This window comes from Bufo bufo, chromosome 2 (assembly GCF_905171765.1).
Source record: "Bufo bufo chromosome 2, aBufBuf1.1, whole genome shotgun sequence".
Lineage (NCBI taxonomy): Eukaryota > Metazoa > Chordata > Amphibia > Anura > Bufonidae > Bufo > Bufo bufo.
In genome coordinates, this window is record NC_053390.1 from 120,787,960 (window position 1) to 120,804,452 (window position 16,493).

Consider the following 16,493-nt stretch of genomic DNA (forward strand, 5'->3'; position numbering starts at 1 on the left):
GGAAGACATGAGCATCCCCTTGGGCACCTTTGTGAGATAAATGACAGGTTAGTTATAACGTTTTTTAGACAAAATGAGCCTACAGATTTCGGTTATAAGACCACATTAGGAATCGCTAGTGCTCCATGAACATAACCATATTTTTAAATGGGGGGGTAAAAAACTGGTGACAGAATCCCTTTAATTACTTTACACAGTTTAGTGTCATCTGCGAAAATTGATATTTTACTATGCAAGCCTTCTACAAGATCATTAATAAATATATTGAAGAGAATAGGGCCCAATACTGACCCCTGAGGTACCCCACTAGTGACAGTGACCCAATCTGAGTGTGTACCGTTAATAACCACCCTCTGTTTTCTATCATTGAGCCAGTTACTTACCCACATACAGACGTTTTCTCCCAGTCCGAGCATTCTCATTTTATATACTAACCTTTTATGCGGTACAGTGTCAAATGCTTTGGAGAAGTCCAGATATACGACATCCATTGATTCACCGCTGTCAAGTCTAGAACTTACCTCCTCATAGAAACTGATTAAATTAGTTTGACATGACCGATCCCTCACGAAGCCATGCTGATATGGCGTTATTTGCTTATTTCCGTTAAGATGCTCTAACATAGCATCTCTCAGAAAACCTTCAAACAGTTTACCCACAACAGATGTTAAACTTACCGGCCTATAGTTTCCAGGCTCTGTTTTTGGACCCTTTTTGAATATTGGCACCACATTTGCCATGCGCCAATCCTGTGGGACATTCCCTGTCAGTATAGAGTCCGCAAATATCAGAAATAAGGGTCTGGCTATGACATTACATAATTCCCTTAGGATACGGGGGTGTATGCCATCCGGTCCTGGCGATTTGTCTATTTTGATCTTTTTAAGTCGCTGTTGTACTTCTTCCTGAGTCAGACAGGACACTTTTAATGGTGAATTTATTTCAACATTCAGCATTTCATCTGACAGTTTATATTCCTCAGTGAATACACTGGAGAAAAAATTATTTAACAACTTTTCCTTCTCCTCGTCGCTCTCTGCGACTCCCCCCTCATTACTCTTTAAAGGGCCGACACCTTCAGATTTATACTTTTTAACATTTATATAATTGAAGAACATTTTAGAGTTAGTTTTACTCTCTTTGGCAATTAATCTCTCGGTCTCTAGTTTGGCCGCTTTTATTTGTTTTTTACATTTTCTGTTTTTTTCCTTATAGTTTTTCAGTGCTTCCGTGCTACCCTCCTGTTTTAGTGATTTATATGCTTTCTTTTTGTCATTTATTGCTTTCTTTACAGTTCTGTTTATCCACATTGGTTTCTTTTTGTTCCTTAACCTTTTATTCCCATATGGTATGTACCTCTCACAATGAGATTTTAGGATGTTTTTAAAGATATCCCATTTTGTGGCTGTATTTTTATTTTTGAGGACTTTGTCCCAGCTAGTTAGGCCTATGGCCTCTCTTAGTTGGCTGAATTTAGCTTTCTCGCCCAATTCCTTGGGGGACACAGGAAACCTTGGGTATAGCTCATCTCCATAGGAGGCGTGACACTAAGTGAAAGACTGTTAAGCCCCTCCTCCAGCAGCTATACCCTCAGCCTGGAGCGAGCGACTACCAGTTTTTTGCTTAGTGTCAAGGAGGCAAGACACTCTCTGCACTGCAGAGCTGTCTTTGCTAAAGATTTTATTTTTTCTCTTTTTATTATTTTCAACTTTTTTCCTTTTTTCAACAGGGACAACAGAGTCGCAAAGACCTCTCTGTTTTCCCGGGGTTGAGCTGCGCCAGTGCCGGCTATCCGCACTGCTGCCTCCCCCACAGAAGAAAAGGAGGACCAGGGCAGCCCAGCTCCCCTGCATCCCGCCAGCACAAGGGTCACCCGCCTGCAAGCCCCTCTCCAGCTTCCTGCCACTTCGGTGCCAGTGGCTGAAGGGGCGTCCCTGCTGGATGGACTGAGGGTGAAAACGTCGACTGGTGAGGTGGCTATGCAGCCGTTCCAACCCCCCCCCCCCCCCCCCCGTTAGGGTTTTAACTTCTGTGTTCCCTCTGCCTAGCCTTGTCACATTACAAGGCTTACTGTCGGCTTCCCCCCTTTGTGTGTGGAGTAGGACGGAGCGGTGCTCGTGGGGGAGGGTTTACTGCACAAGTTTACCTCAGGTGCTGCGGCCATGTGGGGCCGCCTTTTGTTATCTCGGCCAGTGCTGCCGCTGTATTCAGCTGCCGGCTGACTTCTCTTGCCGGCTACCGGTGTGTCATTCGCCGCCGGTGTATAAGGAGGTGGTCGGGGGGCAATATTTTCTCGGCGGCATATTTGTTTGAACTCCTGTACATGTTAGACATTCAGTCGGGGGGGCGGTCGTCTTTCTTCCCGCTCCTCGCTGGCCCCGCCTCCTCTTCGTGCCTGCTCTCAGGACGGATCGTTTTTACCTCAGGTTTTACCTCAGGTGTTGCTGCTGTTGCCGCTGCTGTTGTCGTCCGCTCCCACTGTGACCTGGTAGGACTGTTGACCCTTTCTAGCTCTGCAGCCCTCTGGCCTGGACGCTTTTATATTACTTCAGCCAACATGTCTGACCCCTCAGCGCCGGCCGGTCCTTGGTATCACACCTGCACCGCATGTAAGGCGCCCCTCCCTCAAGGGCAGCCTGACCCGCATTGCTCGGCTTGCAAAGCCCCATTACAGGGTCCGCCATCTGTTGTGTCACCCCCTGGCCTATTGGATCCCCCTGACTGGGCTAGATCCCTTTCCCAGGCTGTGGTCAGCCTCTCTAACGTTGTGGGCCGCCTTGCAGAGGTATTGCCCTTATCGCAGCCGGATATTTCCCCTGCTGGGCCCTCCGGGTCCGCTATCTTAGCTGACCCGTCTGAGTCCCTCTCTCCAGGCGACACCTCCAGAGCCCGTCAACCCCAGAAGCGGTCTAGGGCGGAGCGCCTATCATCCTCGGATGCTTCAGTATCACCCCCAAGGGTGCGCTCTCAGTCGGGCCCTTCCTCGATACAGGATATGCCCTCTGAAGGGGAACTAGTTGATTCAGATTGTGATATGGACTCGGCCTTGCCTTCAAAACTGGCTTCTGCTGTGGGCCATCTTATTAACAATATTCGTGATACCTTTAAGATTCACAATGATCCTCCTAATTCTGAAAAAACCAGTGTTTCCTTTTTTCGCCAAAAACAGACGTCTGCAGTTTTTCCCCTCCACACTGACTTCTCGTCGGTGGTTTCCAAGGCCTGGGCCCGCCCTGATGCCCGTTTTACCCCGCCTAAGAAGTTGGATATCTGTTATCCATTCCCGGCGGATTGCATTACAAACTGGGCGTCACCACCCAAAGTCGACCCCCCGGTGGCCCGTTTGGCAAAAAGCACGGCTATTCCCGGTGCTGATGGCTCTTCCTTACAATCCACTGAGGATCGCCGTATAGAGGCCATTACCAAAGGTATCTTTGCAGCCTCCGGTTCCGCCCTCCGGCCGGTCTTTGCTTCCGCTTGGGCTGGAAAAGCGGTTTCAGAGTGGGCTTCTCAGCTGGATCAGGAGCTTGAATCCGACGTCCCTATTCAGGACCTCCGTGCTCTAGCCCAACTTATCATTCAAGCCGGCAAATTCGTCTGTGAAGCATCCCTTGATGCGGGGGCTCTCATAGCCCGTTCGTCTGCCCTGGCCGTTTCGGCCAGGAGGGAGCTTTGGTTAAAGGTTTGGACGGCGGACTCCACGTCAAAGCGGTCTCTTACTGGCCTTCCCTTTACTGGTTCTCGATTGTTCGGGACCCGCTTGGATGAAATCATATCCGAAGCCACGAGGGGGAAGAGTACGCATCTTCCTCAATCTAGGACTAGGACCACCACTCGAGGCCGTCCCACTTTTTCTCGCTTCAGGTCTTCCCGCAGGGCTCCCGCACCTCGCACCTCTTCAGGTCCATCCCCTAGCTCTGTCCAAGACAGACGTAAGAAACCTTTTTTTCGGACCCAGCCCTCCTGGCGCAAGTCACAGCCTGCTCGTCCTCCCGCGACCAAGCAGAACACTACCTGAAGGTGCGCCCCCACCCGCTCGGGTGGGGGGACGTCTCTTCCTGTTCAGGGACTTCTGGCAGGCGCACGTCTCCGACGCCTGGGCTCTCGAAGTTGTGTCTTCCGGGTACAAACTCGAGTTTACGTCCCTCCCCCCAGTTCGGTTCTTTCGCTCCCGGGTTCCCCGGGATCCCCAAGGGGCGGCCGATTTCTTTACTGCCACTCGCACCCTTCTGGACAAAGGGGTCATCGCTCCGGTTCCCATGGAAGAAAGATTCAAGGGGTTCTATTCGAACCTTTTTGTGGTCCCCAAAAAAGAAGGCTCGGTTCGTCCCATTCTAGATCTAAAACGGTTAAACCGTTTCCTTCGTCTTCAGCGATTCCGGATGGAGTCTCTCAGGTCGGTGGTGACCTCTCTGGAAAAAGGGGAGTTCCTGGCCTCTATCGACATCCAGGACGCCTACCTTCATATTCCAATCGCTCGGTGTCATCAGTGCTTTCTGCGCTTTGCAGTGGGGTCCGACCACTACCAGTTCGTTGCCCTCCCCTTCGGGCTGGCGACGGCCCCTCGCGTTTTCACAAAGGTCCTAGCCCCTGTCCTCGCCTTACTTCGTTCCAGGGGAGTTTTTCTTCTTCCATATTTGGACGATCTCCTTATCAAGGCACCCTCTCTGTCAATGACATCTGCCAGTGTGGACCTCTCGCTACAAACCTTACGCCGGTTCGGTTGGATTATCAATCTTCCCAAATCCGCTCTTGTTCCATCCAGGCAACTGACCTTTCTGGGGATGCTGCTGGATACAGATGCAGCGGAGGTTCGGCTTCCGTCAGAGAAGCGCCAGCTCCTTCATCGGTCGGTTCGGAGCCTTCTGAACCACCGCCGTCCTTCCTTCCGGTTCAGCATGCGGGTCTTGGGACAGATGGTGTCCTGTTTCGAAGCAATCCCCTACGCACAGTATCACTCCCGCACCTTTCAGACTGCCATTCTGTCCACATGGGACAAGTCCCAGGAAAGTCTGGATCAGCACTTTCCCCTTCCCCCCCAGGTTCGCTCCTCTCTACTCTGGTGGTTACGGACCCCTCTCCAAGGGAAGTCCTTCCTACCGATAACTTGGTTGGTGATTACCACAGATGCCAGTCTGCGGGGTTGGGGGGGGGTGTTTCCTCCTCGGTCCGTACAAGGCACTTGGTCTCCATCGGAGTCCAAACTGCCGATCAACGTTCTGGAGCTGAGGGCGGTTCTCCTCTCACTCCGGCATTGGACTTCGCTGCTTCAGGGTCCCCTGTTCGTGTCCAATCGGACAATGCCACGGCTGTGGCATACATAAATCATCAAGGGGGCACTCGCAGCGCGGCGGCAATGAGGGAGGTGTCTCTAATCCTTCGCTGGGCGGAAGTTCATGTTCCAGCCATTTCGGCCATTTACATCCCGGGAGTGGACAATTGGGCGGCGGATTTCCTCAGCCGGACGACGATCGACCCGGGCGAGTGGTCTCTGCACCCCGACGTCTTCGAGTCTCTTTGCCTCCGTTGGGGTCGTCCGGACGTGGATCTCATGGCCTCCAGATTCAACCACAAGCTCCCCACCTTCATGGCCAGAACCAAGGATCCGGACGCTTATGGCGCGGACGCGCTCGTCCTTCCCTGGACGGAGTTCTCTCTCCTCTACGTTTTTCCGCCCCTGCCTCTTCTTCCACGAGTCCTTCGGAAGATCGCGGCGGAGGGCACGCCTGCGATCCTAATAGCCCCGGATTGGCCTCGTCGTCCTTGGTACGCCGACCTTATGTTGCTCCTGGCAGACGCCCCCTTGCCTCTGCCTCTAAGAGAAGACCTCCTCTCTCAAGGGCCGATCTTCCACCAGCATTTAGGGTCGCTACGTTTAGCGGCGTGGCTATTGAAACCGCGGTCCTAACGCGGCGGGGGTTTTCTGCTGACGTGGTCCGTACCATGATTCGTGCGCGTAAACCGGCATCGTCCAGGATTTATTACCGAACCTGGCGGGCCTATTTGAATTTCTGCGAGACCTTAGATGTTCATCCCCTTCGGTTTTCTCTCCCCACGATTTTATCCTTCTTGCAGTCTGGTCTGGACTTGGGTTTGGGTCTCAGTACCCTAAAGGGTCAGATCTCAGCGCTTTCGATCCTTTTTCAGCGACCTCTGGCTCCGCTCGGTCCAGTTAAGACTTTTCTTCAGGGGGTTGCTCACTATGCTCCCCCGTATCGCGCTCCCGTTCCATCTTGGGATCTTAATGTTGTGCTGACGGCTCTCCAATCTTCTCCTTTCGAGCCTCTGCGCAGGGTTTCCCTTCGCTTGTTGTCTTGCAAAGTTTTTTTCCTCGTTGCCATCACGTCTCTTCGGCGTGTGTCTGAATTGGCGGCACTTTCTTGCGTAGAACCCCTCTTGGTTTTTCACCAGGACAAGGTGGTTCTCCGCCCGGTTCCGGATTTCCTTCCGAAGGTGGTGTCCGCTTTTCACCTGAATGAAGATATTGTCCTTCCTTCTCTGTGCCCGTCCCCGTCTCATCCTCGGGAACGGGATCTTCACCGTCTGGATGTTGTTAGGGCTCTGAGGATCTACTTGGATGTAACTAGACCCTTTCGGCGCTCGGATTCTCTATTTGTGGTTCCGGAGGGTCCGCGCAGGGGGCTGGCGGCATCTAAAGTGGTTATTGCCCGCTTCATCAAGATGGCTATTGCTGAGGCTTACCGTGCTAAGGGCAGGGAACCGCCCTTTGGTGTTACCGCTCATTCTACCAGAGCGGTCGGGGCTTCCTGGGCTCAGCGAAATCGAGCTTCGGCTGAACAATTGTGTAAGGCGGCCACCTGGTCTTCTTTGCACACCTTCACCAAGTTCTACAAGGTGAACACCTATGCATCGGCGGATGCTGCTTTGGGCCGCCTGGTCTTGCAGGCGGTGGTGACTTAATGCCTATGGTGCTTTAATTCTTCTTGGGTTGTGGTCCCTCCCTATTTGTGGACTGCTTTTGAACGTCCCAAGGTTTCCTGTGTCCCCCAAGGAATTGGGCGAGAAAATGAGATTTTTGTATAACTTACCAGTAAAATCTCTTTCTCGCTCTTCCTTGGGGGACACAGCACCCACCCATTGTTTTGGTTGCCCTGACGGGAGTTTTGACTTGTTGGTGTTAATTTGGTTGATCCTTGCCTTTGTTTTAACTACTTGGGCACATAACTGGTAGTCGCTCGCTCCAGGCTGAGGGTATAGCTGCTGGAGGAGGGGCTTAACAGTCTTTCACTTAGTGTCACGCCTCCTATGGAGATGAGCTATACCCAAGGTTTCCTGTGTCCCCCAAGGAAGAGCGAGAAAGAGATTTTACTGGTAAGTTATACAAAAATCTCGTTTTTTTGAAGTTTGGTATTTTTGTTCCTCCCTGTAGAAACGCTCTTTTGAATGATAATTGGAAGGTTATTACTTTATGGTCACTATTTCCCAGGTGTCCCCCAACCTGCACGTCTGTTGTTCTGCAGGAAGGCTATTCCATGCACCCACTACTCTCTCAGTAAAGTAATACTTCCTGATATTACTTTTAAACCTTTGCCCCTCTAATTTAAAACTATGTCCTCTTGTAGCAGTTTTTCTTCTTTTAAATATTCTCTCCTCTTTTACCTTGTTGATTTCCTTTATGTATTTAAAGGGTTTTCACATAATTAGCTTTCAGACACTAGCGATCCGCTAGTGTCTGCTCTACCGAACCATCCTAATATAATTGCTTTTGGGGCAGCAGTTTTGCTAAAAAAAGAACTTATATTGATATGCTAATGAGCCTCTAGGTGCTATGGGGGCGTCATTAGCACCTAGAGGCTCGGTCTACCTTCACAAACTGCCGCCGCCCAGCGCGTCCCTCCAGCCCGCCCATCTCCTCCGGAATGCGATCCTCCCTGTGAGCGTATGTATTCGGCGCATGCGCAGTGAATGTCTGACCGCTTTCTGCACAGACATCTTCACTGCGCCTGTTCCTCGGAGCACTATGACGTCATCGGCGCAGGCGCAGTGGAGATGTCTGAGCAGGGAAGCGGTCAGACATTCACTGCGCATGCGCCGAATACAGACGCTCACAGGGAGGATCGCTAGTGTCTGAAAGCTAATTATGTGAAAACGAAGTGGTAGAAACCCTTTAAAAGTTTCTATCATATCCCCTCTGTCTCTTCTTTCTTCCAAGCTATACATGTTAAGGTCCTTTAATCTTTCCTGGTAAATTTTATCCTGCAATCCATGTACTAGTTTAGTAGCTCTTCTCTGAACTCTCTCCAAAGTATCAATATCCTTCTGGAGATATGGTCTCCAGTACTGAGCACAATACTCCAAATGAGGTCTCACTAGTGCTCTGTAGAGCGGCATGAGCACCTCCCTCTTTCTACTGGTAATGCCTCTCCCTATACACCCAAGCATTCTGCTAGCATTTCCTGCTGCTCTATGACATTGTCTGCCTACCTTTAAGTCTTCTGAAATAATGACCCCTAAATCCCTTTCCTCAGATACTGAGGTTAGGACTGTATCACTGATCTTATATTCTGCTCTTGGGTTTTTACGCCCCAGGTGCATTATCTTGCACTTATCAACATTAAAGTTTAGTTGCCAGATTTTTGACCATTCCTCTAGTTTTCCTTAATCCTTTTCCATTTGGTGTATCCCTCCAGGAGCATCAACCCTGTTACAAATCTTTGTGTCATCAGCAAAAAGACACACCTTACCATCGAGGCCTTCTGCAATTTCGCTGATAAAGATATTAAACAATATGGGTCCCAGAACAGATCCCTGAGGTACCCCACTGGTGACATGACCTTGGTCTGAATATACTCCGTTGACTACAACCCTCTGTTGTCTGTCCCTCAACCACTGCCTAATCCATTCAACAATATGGGAGTCTACGTACAGCCTTATTCTACATAATTAAAAAACTAATCTTTATTTCATGATGGAATAACCTTTGGATGGTAATATATTTTCCTCAAAAAGCATTTTATATAAAAAAACTCGGATTTAAATAAAAAAAAATCCGATTTTTTTTTTTTTTTTTTTTTTTTTAATCATTGATTTTTATCCACCCTGCTTTCTGTAAATCCAATAAACTTCATTTCACTTCTCAAATATCACTGTGTGTGTCTCCTATATGATATATTTAACTGAAATTTTTTTATCGTAACAACCAACGATTTATACAGGAAAATCATGACGATTAACAAGGTTGCCCAAACTTTCGCATCCCACTGTATTTAGGATAGCTCATCAATATCAGATCGGCGGGGGTCCGAAACCCGGCACCCCCCGCCGATCAGCTGTTTGAAGAGAAGGCGCGCGCCGTGCCAGCGCCGCCTCCTTCACTGTTTACCTTCTCGCCGTTGCATCTTCAGCGGTGAGCAGGTGTAATTACACCTAACCATCTGATTCATTTCAATAGGACAGATCGTTCCCATACACTTGTAATTACACCTGCTCACCGCTGCATATGCAACGGCGAGAAGGTAAACAGTGAAGAGGAGGCGGCTCTGGCACGGCACGCACCTTCTCTTCAAACAGCTGATCGGCAGGGGTGCCGGGTGTCAGACCCCCGCCGATCTGATATTGATGACCTATCCTGAGGATAGGTCATCAATAAATATAACTTGGACAACCCCTTTAAGGTCTCATTCACATGGTCGTTGCCATTTTGCTGTCCGCAAACCGCAGATCCGCAAAATACAGATGTGGCCGCGTGTGTCCCTCTCTCTCTTCATAAAAAGGACAAATATAGCACATGTTCTAAAGTTTTTGGGGCGTCGGCACAAATGCAGACAGATAACATCTGTGCGTGGTCTGCGTTTTTTTGTGGCCCCATAGGAATGAATGGGTCTGCATGCAATTTGCAAAAAAAGGCCTATCGGACACAGATCCATAATGCGGTCAAGTGCATGAGGCTCAATGCACAAGACACACTGATAATAAATTAGCAATAACAATGCATCAATACGTAAAAAGGAAAGCGCACATTATTGCATACATGATAATATCCCCAATCAACATAAAGGGGTAAATACCTTACACGACTAAGGCTTTTTTCACATTTGCGGCCGAAGCTCCATTAGGGGCCTCGTCAGAGAAATGGTCAAAAATAGAGTTAAAAAATGTTCTCCTGAACGGAAACCAAACAGATCCCATTATAGTCAACGTGGTCTGTTAGGCTCCGTTCCTGTCAGTTATGTGCCAATCCTGCATTTCCCTTATTTTCGTTTATCTGCTGTTGTAACGGAGCAGAAGAAAGGAAATAGTGATCGTGTGAACCCAGCCCAACGAACACCATTCCATCTGGCAGGACAGAGATGGCGTATAGACCGTGGTCAGCACCACGTTCCAGCATGCGATTCGCTATTCCTTCTCCTTGTGGGGGGTGTTAGTGGCTTTTTACGAGCACTTCATCCCTGCACACTCATTAAATATTGGCTACATTTGATACTTATAAGGGGAGATTAATCAAAACTGGAATAAAGGAAACCTGGCTTAGTTTCCAATGGCAACCAATCAGATTCCAGCTTTCATTTTTGAAAGAAGCTCGGAAAAATGAAAGCTGGGATCTGATTGGTTGCTATGGGCAACTAAGCCAGTTTTCCTTTTCGCGGGTTTTGATAAGTCTCTCCCGTTATCTATAGACTATAACGTGGTCCACACTTTATATAGAAGCCATGTGAACGTCTGTGGGTTGTTAGGACGGCGACTCCTTATGCTCATACTACCTGGAAAACAATATGTGACTTATACCCCCAGGCGGTAAATTCCTCCATATCCCAAGAGGATGAGCCCACTGCAAAAAAGAGAAGAAGCCACCAAGTCGGTGAGGGGAGCGATGGCATGGCTTTGGAAAAGAAAGGTAAGCCAGAATGTTAGGATCTCTGATACCTGTTGGGTGAAATGTATGAAGTATGGCAGCCGCCCCTGGCAACCAATCCCTGTCCAGCTCTCATTCTGAGGCCCTGATTGGTTGCCATGAGTAACTACCCCACTTTTCCTATGCGCAGTTTTGATACCTCTCCGTTTTGTGGCGTATCTGTGATATCCGAGGACATGTATGTTTGATGGTTATAATTACATTTTCAGAACATACAATCTGTGGAAAGTCGCTGATCTCCAGCTGCACCCTGCACAGATTACGAGGGTTTTCCAGTGATTCTGGTAACAGTCATGACCTAAAAGGACCAGAGACCCTGACCCCTTCCCCCGGCATCTCAAAGTCAGAAAACAAAGGGGAAGAGGAAAACTCGCATTCTATTCCCAGGGTGAGTGATGACTGCCGTTATAGAATTTTATTTTTTTGTTTTGTCATCTACAAAAGCTTATATTACCTGGTGACATCAGTAATAATGAGATATGCGTACTACACTAATTGAAGGGGTTGCCTGAGTGTTTAATACTGATGACCTATCCTCTGGATTGGTCATCTGTGTCTGATTGGTGGGTGTCTGACTCCCAGGTCCCCCACCGATCAGCTGTTTCAAGAGAGACCCCCGGCCTTCGTGACCGATGTATGTGACGTCACTGGCCTATGGGGCTGAGCTGCAATACCAAGCACAGCTGCTGTCCATTGCACTGTCCTTGGTACAAACAGCTGGTCAGCAGGGGCCCCGGGCCCACCGATCACACACTCGTCTGGCGGATAGGGCATCAGTATCAAACTCTTGGACAACCTCATAAATGACGGTTCCCACAAAGGACCCCCCTCCCCATGCCAGGATACTCCAGCCTGAATGCAGTGGGCAGTGGTGGTTGGGACTATGAAAACCGCTGAGCTGGCACTGCTGTGTTGTTTCCTTCTCTCCTATTCTCTCTCCTCGCGACACTTCAGGTAATAACTTCCTAAATTAATTTGTACTGTAAAAAAAACATTTCCCGAATTTGGCTTCGGTTCCAAGGTACCTCTCGCTGTCACCCGTGAGGTAGCACATCTTTAAATCCTAAACTTAAAGCCGTCTTAATCTACTCCTCAGACGTAAGCCGTGAGAGTGGGCCGCTTGGTTTTATGGGGGTTATTTATATGCCTACCCCAGGAGCACTTGATACCGTGCTCTCCGGGGACAGCATATTGTTGTATTCAGACGGCAAATGTTTGTCCACGAACCATGGCAGATAAGTTCTACACTGGCAGCTCCAAACACTGCTAGGGACAACGCTTTTACACCACAAAAGCGGCGTTTAAAAAACGCAAGTTATGGCGCATGACATATTTGTGCCATAGTTTGTGACATTTAGCACATCTCGACACCTTTCTCAAGTGGTAAGAAAAGGAGCAGCATCTCTGTTGCCCAACAGGTCTACTCCAGCCAGGCCACCGAGTGCCAGAGATGCGTCTCACTTATTGAGAGACAGCTCCTCTTAATAAACTAGACACATCCCACTCCAGTGCACAGGGGATCAAGACTGGTGTAGCATCAGGTCTGACAAATCACCCCCTATGGATGCAGTCTGAGGAAATCTCGGCCTACACCATAGCATACCAGGGGTAGGCAACCTGCAGCACTCCAGCTGTTGTGAAACTACAATTCCCAGCATGCTCTATTTATTTCTACGAGAGTTCTGAGAAGAGCAGAGCAAGTATGCATGCTGGGAGTTGTCCACCCCTGGCATAGGCTATTCTGATCCAAGACGCTGATCAGAATAGGATATGAAGTTTTTTTTTTTTTTTTTTTAATGCGGACCTACATCTATCTTAGGCCCCTTTCACATGAGCGAGTGTTCTGCGCAGATGCAATGCGTGATGTGAATGCATTGCACCTGCACAGAATCCGGACCCATTCATTTCAATGGGGCTCTGTACATATGCGATGGTTTTCACGCATCACTTGTGCGTTGCGTGAAAATCGCAGCATGTTCTATATTCAGTTTTTTTTTTCTGAAAATAGAAGAATTTGCTTGCTTTCTTTTCAGAATGTCCATTAAATTGAATGGAAAGATACATGCATACACAGCCCCCTCCCCTTTCACGGCGGTGTGAGGCTTGATCCCCTTCTGGCACTCGCACCTTTTGGACACTTATGGCATGTCTTTTGAATTATTTGCCAAGAATGTCCAGATGAGAATACCACTTTTGCATACAAAAGACAGCCTTTTTTTCCCCTTCCTCATAAAATAAATTGAATTCTACATACATTTTCTCCAAGGATGGTTCCTAAAAACCAGCAACTTGATCTGCAAACCACTTGCAAACCCTAAAAAAAAATATGTAAATGAAAAAAAAAATAAACTCGTACAAGCACATTTAAAAAAGTACACTGATGCGGGCTGGACAAGGAAAACGCTCGCCTTCTTGATGCGGCTCCTATCCAGTTGTTCTGCAGTAGCTCTAGTGCCGGAACCACAGCGCTATCCATTGTGTAGTGGACGGAGCTGGTTACTGCAGCGCTGCTCTCATTCAGTTCAGTGGTAGCAGCGCTGTAGTACTGGTGGCAGAGCAGCTGATCGGTGGGTTGTCTGCCCCTGTCTATCAGATATCGATGGCCTACCCTGAGGACTGGAAAATGTCTTTGTGAAGGCTACCAAATGCCATATAAATCAAAAAAAAAATGACTATTTACACTTTACGGGGGAGATTTATCAAGACCTGTGCTTTCTGCGCCAGTCTCGATATCCCCTGGATACGCCTAATCTATGATGAGATACAGGCATCGTCATAAATTAGATGCATCCTCCAGCCGTCAGTGCTTCTACGCGGAAATCTCCGACAGCTCAGAGCTGCTGTAGATTCCTGGCTTCATTTGCACCCAGAAAATTGGCGTAAATGAAGATCAATTTGCCTCGGCTTTTGGTCACTCCCTTTTCCCGCCCTTGCCATGCAGGGCAAGGTAAAAAAATATATAATAATTTGCATTTAAAAAGTCCTAATACAAAGCTTCGGACTTGTTAAAGCCACTTTTCTGGCTTTACTGTACTGGCATAAATGACTGTAGTATTTCTGTGGTTGTCTTGCAGGCAGAGAAAGTCTCTTTGAAGACATCTACTACATTTCCATCTTCCAGACCCCAAGAACAAACTGCCGATTCTTCAGAAGCAAAAAACCCCAACCGCAGAACCAAAAGTATTTACACGCCCCTTGAGGAGCAGTACATGGAAATTAAGGAGAAGCATAAGGATGCCATTTTGTGCGTTGAATGCGGATACAAATACAGGTTCTTTGGAGAGGATGCTGAGGTCAGTAAAACTCCTATGTGGTTTATCTATGGAAGGCTTTTAACTGTGGATGGGGGGGGGGGCTACATTCAACATGTGCCTAATAGTGGCAAACGTCATCCGTAGGCTCAGTACCCAAATAAAAATGTGTACTGTGCAGTTTTTTTTAGCAATGGCACCGTACACTTTCCTCCAGTAAAAGAAAGTTATTCCATATCCACTGGTTATGGGATATCTGTTAGATTGGGGTGCTTAAAAGCATTGGAGTTCCCATGTCCCCTTTGTATGAAAGGAGCGGCAGGGCATATATGTGCCGTGCTGCAACATTGATCTCTATTGGCTTCTGAAGATGATGGAGAACAGCGCTCCGCAATCTCTGGCAGTCCCGTAGGGTTTGAATGGAGCGGCTGTGTACATGTTCAGCCCATGAGACTCCTGTACTTGTGACCATTGATTGGGCCCAATCCAATCTAACCGTTATCCCCCTCTCCAGTGAAGAGCAGATAAATTATTTTAACCATTTTACTTATAATTTACTGCCAGCAGGACACTGTTTTGACATCTACGCGGCCTGTAGAAGGGCTGCCAGACAGAGTTTTTCATTTTTTGGACAACTTATCCCAAAATCATGGACAGCCAGCATTTTTTATGGACGAATTGGAAAACCATAACAAATGATAAGGGCTCATTCAGATGGGCGTATGAACAAGTCCGCATCGGAACGGGTGCGGACCCATTAATTTCAATGTGGCCGCAAAAGATGCGGACAGCACACTGTGTGCTGTTGATATCCGTGGTTCCATTCCGTGGCTCAGCGTAAAAGAGAGAGCTTGTCCAGACAAGAATAGGCATTTTCTATTATGGTTGCGGCCAAGTGCGGTCCGCAAATTGCGGAACGCACATGGTCGGAATCCGTGTTTTGCTGATCCTCAAAGCACTACGGCCGTCTGAATGGGCCCTAAAGCATATATAGCACATATAACTCATTACCAGCATTTACTGTGAGTCTTAAAATAATAATAATTGCCACCAAAATAATCTAGTCAAGAACCACCACCTCACAGAAATCACAGACTCATCTATTAGTTGCCTATTTTTACAGACTGTCCAGTAAGGGTACTTTCACACTTGCGTTAAAGTTTTCCGCTATTAAGTTCCGTATCCTAATGCATTCTGAATGGAGAGCATTCCGTTCAGGATGCATCAATTCAGTCCCTCTTATGTTTTTTTGGGCGGAGAAAATACTGCAGTATGCTGCAGTTTTCTCTCCGGCCAAAAATCCTGAACACTTGCAGGATCCGGCCCCAAGTGTTCCGGCAAAAGGGATACGGGTTTGCGGTCTGCGTATACCTTTTAAAAATGAGAAAAAAAAAAATACCAGATCTGTTTTTCCAGATGACAACCGGAAAGACGGATCCTGTATTGCAATGCATTTGTGAGACGGATCCGCATCCGGATCCGTCTCACAAATGCATCAGTTCTGCCTGCCGGAATCCTCTGCCGCAAGTGTGAAAGTACCCTCATTTCTGGAGGGTTGGCAACCCTGGTCTGTAGGGGTCCATGGAACCACCTGAATGTGAACACGGCCTGCTTGGTCAGTACAGTCCTAGGGGGAGATTTATTAAGACCGGCACATTCTGCACTGCTCTTAATATCCCCTACGCAGTGTTCTTCACCTCCAGTCCTCAGGGCCCACCTACAGAATGAATACCTTTTGGGTAAGTCCTGATGCACTGACACTAATTATATGCAGTGATGGCCAGTTTGCAGTGTTCGCCGACGAACACATGCGATCTGCCATCTTCACTCCCAAGCCCGGCGATGCAGCAGGCAGTTCCGAGAACAGCCCGATGAAGGCTGTTCTCGGAACTGCCTGCTCCCGGTGACCGCATGTGTTTCAGAGCGGCTCGCGGCGCAGGCACAGGTAAGGACTTACCTCTGCATCGCCGGGCTTGGGAGTGAAGATGGCAGATCGCATGTGTTCGTCGGCGAACACTGCGAACTGGCCATCACTGATTATATGACCTACTCAATACTAAGGAAATCCTGAAATGATGATCGGCAGGTGGGCCCTGAGGACTGGAGTTGAGGAACCCTGCCCTACGGCACCGGAGAATGTGCCCAATTCATGATGAGGAGCACAGCTCTGAGCTGCCATTAGGTTTCTGGCCTCATTTGAATCAGAAAAATGAAGATCATTTTGTCTCGGGTGTTGGCTACATCCCTTTCTCGACCCTTGTCACGCATCCTTTTGAAAAAGTGTCAAGGACAGAGTAAAAACAGGCACTTGCAACTTTTTTTTTCTTCTTCATAAAGTCGCATTTAAAAAGTCACAAACACAGAGCTTG

At 48.3% G+C, this 16,493-nt stretch overlaps 1 protein-coding gene across 5 annotated transcripts in view; it reads left to right on the forward strand.

Annotated features, from left to right (window-relative positions):
* The window catches only part of MSH3 (mutS homolog 3), a 211,618-nt gene that overhangs the window by 8,273 nt on the left and 186,852 nt on the right, over nt 1-16,493 (forward strand). For all 5 annotated transcript variants that reach the window (XR_005776986.1, XR_005776987.1, XR_005776988.1 and 2 more), the window contains exons 2-4: nt 10,753-10,855; nt 11,083-11,261; nt 13,948-14,166. Coding sequence is in view for 2 of the 5 variants with exons in the window: in XM_040421493.1 (XP_040277427.1) it covers nt 10,753-10,855; nt 11,083-11,261; nt 13,948-14,166 (501 nt within the window). In the remaining 3 variants the exon portion in view is untranslated. The remainder of the gene's footprint in view (nt 1-10,752; nt 10,856-11,082; nt 11,262-13,947; nt 14,167-16,493) is intronic.